Genomic DNA, 8,549 nt, shown 5'->3' on the forward strand with positions numbered 1-8,549 from the left:
CCCGAGACCCGCGAGCACCTCTTCAAGGTGCTGGTCATCGGCGAGCTGGGCGTGGGCAAGACCAGCATCATCAAGCGCTACGTCCACCAGCTCTTCTCCCAGCACTACCGGGCCACCATCGGGGTGGACTTCGCCCTCAAGGTCCTCAACTGGGACCGCAGGACGCTGGTGCGCCTGCAGCTATGGGACATCGCGGGTAAGCGGCGGCGCCCCGACGTGGGACCTTGGGGGCGGGCGGCGGGGTTGGGGGGCTCCCGCCTGACCCCCCCGTCGGGTGCCGGGCCCACTTGGCATCTCGGGCACCTTTGCGCTCTCTCTGTCCTCAGCCCGAGTCGCCAGTCAGGCGGGCTTAGAAGAGACTAACTCAGTGAGGGGGACGCCCCAGGGAGCCGCTCAGTAATAGTTGAAAAACTTGGAGGCAGGACGAGAAAAACGCACCCAGAAACAACACTGGTTGGAAGCCTCTGCTCAGCCTGCGGAACCGCTTATTTCTGATAGATGGGAAGGAGGCCCGCTGGCCCCTTTCCTGCCAAGACGCGAGAAAGCCAAGAAGTCTTTTCCAGAAGCTCTAACTGAGTGTTGACATGGTGACCCACAGGAAGAGTTGGGGGAGGGGGCCACCAGGCTTCTCTGCTCAGCTTTAACTTCTCAGGGGTGAGAACTGAAGTTCTGCATGGGTGAGTGACTTACCCAGACTGACACTCCCCCTGGTGAAACAGCCTAGAGGAGAAAGCAGCTTGCCTGCAGGTTGCTTTTAGCACCAGCTTCTTTGGGAGTGACCCTGCGTTCTTCCAGCACCTCGTTCGTGGCCAGGTTAGATTACCCAGGTGACCTGTACTTAGTGTGGCCTGTGTCTGCCCCACCCCTACCCTTGGGACAGTTTCTCTCTTCAACTCCGTGACCCCTCCCCACATCAAGGCCTAGCCCCCCAATATTTTCCTTCTGGACCCTAATGTCCCTCTTTTAGGGAATCCCATTTTTCCTTGCTCTAATTCATGAAAACCATTGGTGGAAACCATTTCATATTTAACTTTCTAGTGAACATCTTTGTATCATAGGGCATGTACAGCCCTGGCCGGACAACCACTGCAACCAGTGTTCATGTTCTCATGAGCAAGATGCTGGAAGAACGCAGGGTCACTCCCAAAGAAGCTGGTGCTAAAAGCAACCTGCAGGCAAGCTGCTTTCTCCTCTAGGCTGTTTCACCAGCTGGGAGTGTCAGTCTGGATAAGTCACTCACCCATGCAGAACTTCAGTTCTCACCCCTGAGAAGTTAAAGCTTAGCAGAGAGGCAGGTTGACCCCCTCCCCCAACTCTTCCTGTGGGTCACCGTGTCAACACTCAGTTAAAACTTCTGGAAAAGTCCCCTTGGCTTTCTCACTTCTTGGCAGGAAAGGGACAAGCAGGCTATATATGAAATGATGCTAAAAGTTACCGCTCAGACATGTTGCTGTCAAAGTCAGCTGCAATGCAACACTGAAGGGGCACATGTTCAGGGTTGGAGAAACCGTCCTCAATCCTCCAGAAGCACCAGCTGGAGCCTGTGTGAGGGGTGGTGCCAGCAGAGCATGTAAGGGTTGGGGTGGGGCAGGCACAGGCCACGCTAAGTACAGAAGAATTATAACCTACATATTCACATTCATTTATTTAAGAACAGACATCTGTTCGACAGATAATAAAAATTTGTTCGCGGCTTTCCTTCAGAAAATGGGTAGGGTAATCTGCCTTGGGCTCCGCTTTTTATTTCTTCGGGTGACAGAATACCAAAAGTTCGTTTGAAAAGTTATCTTTTGGAGCCAGTGGCTTCTTTCAAAACTTCCTGCTGTTTTACAGAGCGCTTGAGAGCAGCAGTATTGCCTCCTGCCAAGTCGTGGATTGTGAAGGTCGCCTTAGCATGTGATGGTCCTTCTCCAGGAATCTAAAAGATAGCTGTGGATTTCTAGGCTGAGATGATTTTTATAAACCTCCACCTTGGAGGTTTCTCAACTTTGCTTTCATGTAAATTAATGGGGTAACTAGGAATTAAGTTCTGGATGGTCTCCGCTGCCCGTAGGTCAATGAGTAAGTTTAATTAGATTTTTCTACACAGTTGTGTTTTTAAGTTTCAAGGGGAAATAGTTGTGTTTGGAGACACAGGAATACAAAAGAATGGATAAGAGTTTTCTTGAGTATAATCTCCTCTACTTCTTTAATAGACCTGAGCACTGGGAGGGACATGTTGGCTCTTAAGCAGACCCCAGAACATAGTGCCAGGGTGCCTATGGGCACTTTGGTCTAAATCCCAAGTTTGGGTGTTGCCGGGCAGGAAAATTGAACTTTAATAAATTCCTGGAGCTTACATACCGTTCAGCCAATACACACCAGCAGTGAACAAGATTGAGGTGATCCTATGAGGTAATTGGAAATTATCAGGCTAAAATCAAAGCTTTAGGAGATGGCATCCTAGTATATAAGGGAACTGAAAGAGAAAAAGAATTTTAGTTTTCATGTAAGGCGTAGGGAGGTACATGGTTAACAATGGTGTTTGAATATTCGAGCTACTGGGAGTCCTGTGGCATGCCATTTGAATTAAGCAATAATGATGTAATGAAGGCAAACTGGAAGCCCCGCGCCAAAAATTTCCCCTATGACTACACATATTTGCCTTACATAGTAACAAAATTGAATGGTGTTTAATGTTTAAAGGTTTAAAATATTCCTTGACTGTAAAACAGTTAGTCCAGCTGGCCACTGGATCAGACTAACAAGGTATGGTGAGTTTTTGTTATTGCTGCTTTGGAGAACAGAAAATTACAAAATTGTCTCCAGTCTCTGAAAGCTTTGGCCTTTGTAACAGGCAAGAATTTTCCTTTTTTTTTTTTTTTTTTTTTCTGTAAATGTAGCCGGTTAGCTAAACTTAAATTTTAATTCAAGAATCATGTGACACTTCTTTCAGGCCTTACAAGGCCTCCTTACTGCATGGAATGAAGGTAGTAGATGCAGTTAATACAGTGGCTGCCTCTTAAGTCATGCCTGCACTCACACTGCTCAAAACATACCTGAAATACACTAACATGTGGAAGTTTTTACCATTCAGAGATACTTTGATAAATGTATAGTAAATGTATAGCAAAAGAGCTACCACTGATCTCCCTTGCAGTTGATGTTGTGTGTGGCTTAGTGATTATTATAAGCTTATTAGCAATTATAGAATTGTCTCAAGAGGTTGATGGCTAGTTTAGGCTAAATATCAAAATGAAAAATGTGTGTCCACTTAGCTCTACCATAACTTAGTCTCATGTATTTGTTGAAATGCTGTGCTTTTATCAGGAAGGCAAAAATTTACCTCAGCTGGTAAATGTTAAGTGGTTTCAGCGGGGCCTAAGAATGAAATGGCTGTGAGACAGATTAATAGGAGCAAGTTTTATGCATTTGTGGAAGTATTAGGTGACACAGGAGCCCTCGTAAGTAATGAAGACCCAGAGCAGGGGCCACACCTAAATGCTTTCCAAAAAGGTTGGAAGAAGGTTGGCCGTTCTGCAACAGTAAGGGGAAAATGGGGACGTCTCGGGAAGGGAAGAGGTACTTTCACGAGGTTCCTTTGTATGGAATTTCCTCAACATGGACTCCTCATACCTCGTGGTTAGGATACTGTTTCCAGAATACTGTTTGCTTATAACTTGGCACAACTGAGCCTGAATAAGGCATGGACAGGAAAAGTGTACACAACCCAGGTAATGAAGTTACCTAGGAAAGTCCCAGGACCCCTCCCTGGTACGGGGACACCAAGTTTCACATGGGACTTGCATCCCCTAATTTGGGGGAGAAAGAGGGGGGTCAGAGCAGCTTTCTTGCTTCTGCCATTTTTCCAGTGCCTTTGATACGAAGTATTCCTTATGCCAAAGTGGCATTTTGGGGAGTGGCATACTCTGCCACCCTTCATGTTTTAGGATCAAATTTTGGTTATAGAAATCTAGAGGAGTGTGACACATCCCTTTGGGCCAAGAGACACATCAACACAACATGCCCTGAAGTTCGTGTAAATATATCCACAGTCTGTTACTCATGGTGGTCTGCACACCATCTGTAGGTTCACTTTCTGTGCCACCGTAAATTAGAATGCTCATGCCCATTTCCTTTCCCCATCTTGTGCGTTGCTAATTACCGCACATGTTGCTCACCTCTTGTCTTCTGTCAAAACTGGCCTATAATCACCATGAGCAAACATCTGGACGATAGCCCCGAGTGTACTCTTGACCTCCAAAGTTTCAGTCATAGCTTAGTAATATTCCAGTTCTCGCAATACAAAGAAGCAGCACTTTGAGGAGTTAGCCTGGGGAGTTATTTGTCTCTTTTAAACACTGAGTGCTGCAATAATGTTCCTAGGGTTGACTGGCAACCTTACTTAATAGCTAATTAAAAGGATTTTTTAAATCTTCATTAAAAATGTGTCCATTTTTACTATCGTCAGTCTTCTTCAGGCTCAGTTGTGCTGAGTTACAAGCAAAGCCCATACACATATGTACATCTGCCCATTTTTATGTATGCTCTGGATGCACATTATCACCATCCCAGAGCCACCTTTACAACCATATACAATTAAAACTTGTCAACAAAGCCCACTCTCTATTCTTAGGTGTTGATTAAGTGTGAAATCCTCACTATTCTAAGGATATGCTATTCCTGGGTTATAAATCCAAGACCTTCAAATTTTCCTCTGTAGTAGAGCACATTTTCTCATCTCTTAGTCTATTTTATAAGGGCCCAGAAAAATGCATTAATCACGCTTTTTGTTTTTCTACATGTTATGAGACATTGATGCCTTGAGATCCAGGAGCTGCCCCAACCAGGGTAAGCAGTTCCTGCTAGAGAAACAACTTGCTGATAGCAAGTCTCTCGTGCACAGACTACTCAATTTTGAGTCTATATCCTCCACCTGCCTCTGTTTATCAGGCTTCTGCAGTCCAGGACACTATTCTCCTGACCTAGATCTCCACATGGACAGTGAAGGACCAACCCTATAGCCCAGAGCCCACCAGTCTTCCAAAGTGCCGATCCTAGTTTTCTTGCCATCCTGCCTTACCTGTTCCTTCCTGCAAACTCTCAACTAAAGGTAGATGGTCTTCCCTCCCTTTTTCTCCCCTCCCCTCCAGATGAAGGAGTTTCCCAGGTGGCCTCCACGGCGTGGCATGCGCCCTCCTCTTGGGAACAGTGAGTTACAAACTATATTTCCGGTGACAATCATCTCTTGATAAATTGGCTTCATCATACCTTAGTGAAAACAATATCCTCAGTACATTTTATGATTGAATAAGAATCCCTGAAATTTCCATATCAAAAGCCTAAGAAAATGATAAGGTCAGGATGACATAAACAGGAATGGGTACAGTCTCTCTTAAAAGGTACCTGATAATAACGCTGAATCTCTGGCATAATGCGTGGCTCAGGTTAAGCAGCGGTATCACAGGGCAGACCTGGCAAACATGTATGTTGATTACTGTTCAAGGTGTGTTCTACAACTAAATACTAAAAAGAGAGCTTTATTAGCTTCAGAAAAGACCAGTTTGAACATCCTTTCAAAATGCACCAAAAATGGGTGAAGCCTATCAAAAAGTGTCTGTGGTAGGGATAGTGTGCTTTATAATTACAAGAACTATAACTAGAAATTATGGAGTGAGGACATAGAAGGTAATTATTATAGCTGGCGTAAGAGTCATGCTCTAAAATAGAAATGAGCAGCACATTTGAAAATGTAGTTGCTGTTACTGTTTTGACACCAGTAAACCCAAAATCTGCTATCCTGTCCAAAGCTAATTGTTTTCATATCTCTGCATCATGAGACTGCATACCCAGTGCTTTGATTACCTGTGGTTTCTTGGAGTAGATATTACAGCAATCTAGGATTAGACTGTGGCGTCTCTAAAAGCCTAAACTTCAAATGGTAGGATGATTAGGCAGTGGTTAAGGACAAAGTCTAGTTTTAGTAGCAGTACTTCCTCCCAGTCCTCCTTAGTGTTTATCTGAACATCTTTCAGCTGATGGAGATAATCGAATAGTAACATCCCAAAGTAAAAGGAGCATGTCAGCATCAGGGGAGTTCCCACGTGTGGTCCACAATCATGTTGTTTTGCTGATGAGCCTGTCTGGGCAACTGTGAATCTAGGACTCACTAGCTGAGAAAAATTGAAAGGTATAAAGTAGGAGAGATTTGATGAACATGTGATTGAGTTACAGTTGGGTTAAGAGGTCAAGAAAAAGGTGTTTTAGTATCCTATCAGTTATATTTTCAACAGAACTTTTTGCACTTTTTACAATCAAGGAACTTAAGAACAGGTAGTTCCCTCCCTCTTCTATTGAGAAAGAACCACACACAAAAAATAAATGATTATCAGGGGTTTAGTTTGATCTGCTGGCCTTTCTGATGGATGACCATACATACCTGTCTTTCCCATTCTTTTCATTCCTATCCAGATATTCTCTGGAATGCACTTTAGGACTTTTAATTGCTTCTTAAAACAAAGCTAAATAGGAAATTCAGGACTTGACCATCTCCCGAGATATAATCCCGCAAAGGTATGATATTGGAGTAGGCAACTAGCCATCCTCCGTACTTACCAGATCGGAATTCCTGGAGGTAGGGAATGTATTAATTTATCAAGCAGGATGATGTGATTTCATTTATGTTGAAGTTGAGAATGTTGTCTTGTCCTTGTGTTTACTGCACCCTTCCAGCAGCCCCATCCTCATTCCCAGTTCTCCACCAAGGGACACATCTGCTGCTCCCTATGGCCCTGAAACTCACCTACCAAGATATTCAGTTCCTTTCCTTGTTTGCATCACATCCGAATACATGTGGCTCTCTCCAGAACCTTGTTGAGGGTCCTCCGTGGAGGCAATGGCATTTATAGAGCAACAGTACCTTTCTTGCTCTTGTTGAATAACTTGTTTAAGAAAGGAAAAGCTTGTACCTTTGATCTTTATGTCTGTTCTACCTTTGGACACAAATCAAAAAGATATCTTTATTTCATTCTTCATTTTAAATGGATTAAAGCCAGCTATATCTTTTTAAATTGCTCAAAGTCACAGAGGATGTAAACAGCTGAATAAAGTAGGCCTAACCCTGCTTTTTTTTAGTGCATAAATGCCACAAAAATCCTGCTGTTGTCTCAAGCTAGCAAAGAAGAAAAATCCAGAGTCTGAAGGATATATATCTGGAGTGGCCATGGCTCTGACATCGCCTGCAAGGAGCACTGTTAACCTCATGCACAGTGTCTCAAAGAGCCATTAGCTATTGGCTCATACCGGTACCTTGGAAGAGCTGCTAACTGTGTCTGCTGCTGCCTCCGCCTCTGATGGTAACTAGCCAGTACTGTCCAGCACTGGCTTCACTGTGTCTGGCTACCTTTGAGAGTTGCTCACTGCTTCTGATCACCCTCATCATCTTTTGGTGCTCTTACCTCCATTGTTGTCCAGTCCAGTGTTCATGGCTGTCCATGACTGACCATTGCTGTTGACTGCTGTGATGTCATTTCAGCAGCCCAACCTATAAGCACCTCTAGCTGCCGCCATTAGCTGGATGCTAACCCACTGCTTGCTGTTATGCCACTAGGCACACCTCTAGGCGCTTGAGGGGATGGCGTCATCTTGCATGAGCTTCCTTAGATTGGGACTACTGAGCCCTGTGGACACTATCTAGGGTGAGACAGTCCACCACTTTTGACCTTAGAAATGCTTTGCTTTTTCCCCACTCTCCTGTTGGTTAATTAAACCTGATTGTTGTCCCTGAGCCTGGGTGGCCTTGGCATTGAACGTATTGGTGAGAATATGTAGACAGTGACCTGCCCTCCACTGGGGTATTGTCCTTTCATTCTGTTTTCCTCTGCAAACTGTTTTCAGCACTCTAAAGCACAGTACTTAACTAGCTAGTAACTAAACATTGTACTGTGATTAACTGGCACCATTTAAAAAAGGTCATTTAGGCTTTCACCTTGCAGTATGTTTATGTAGTAATTAATAGTGCTTTTTGGCATTTATAGTGCTTACATGTAGGACCTGGTACTTTGCACTTTTTTGAACTTGAAGTATAACTTATATTCCACAGTACTACCTTATATATGCAACTTCCTGATCTTCTATATAGCACTTTTGGTTTATAAACTTACCCTAGGAAAAATCACCAAACATTTTCTGTACATGGCTTAATAGCAATGATTTTCAGACTTATGGACATTTTATGCTCTGTTGCAGCTACTTAGTCCCCCCACTATAGATTAAAACAGACATAGAAAATGCATATATAAATAAGAGTGACTGCATTTTCTTACAACATTATTTAAGTGAATTTGGTCATTAGCTTTGGTTTGCTGAGCTCTACATTATAAAGCTCCCCTTCAGACATTTTTACATTTAACCTTCCCAGAGACCTTATAAGGTCAATATTATTTTTTTTTAATGAGTGACAGACAATAAACTGTACATAATTACAACCTGGTACGTTTGACATATGTGTGTATACATATATATATATATATATATATATATATATATATATATATATATATATATATATA

At 43.4% G+C, this 8,549-nt stretch overlaps 1 protein-coding gene across 1 annotated transcript in view; it reads left to right on the plus strand.

Annotated features, from left to right (window-relative positions):
* Positions 1–8,549, plus strand: part of RAB32 (RAB32, member RAS oncogene family) — a 19,817-nt gene that overhangs the window by 2,334 nt on the left and 8,934 nt on the right. The window contains exon 3 of the mRNA XM_004674135.2: positions 7–196. Within this exon, the coding sequence (XP_004674192.1) occupies positions 7–196 (190 nt within the window). The remainder of the gene's footprint in view (positions 1–6; positions 197–8,549) is intronic.

This window comes from Condylura cristata, unplaced genomic scaffold (genome assembly GCF_000260355.1).
Source record: "Condylura cristata isolate star-nosed mole 26May11 unplaced genomic scaffold, ConCri1.0 scaffold00001, whole genome shotgun sequence".
Lineage (NCBI taxonomy): Eukaryota > Metazoa > Chordata > Mammalia > Eulipotyphla > Talpidae > Condylura > Condylura cristata.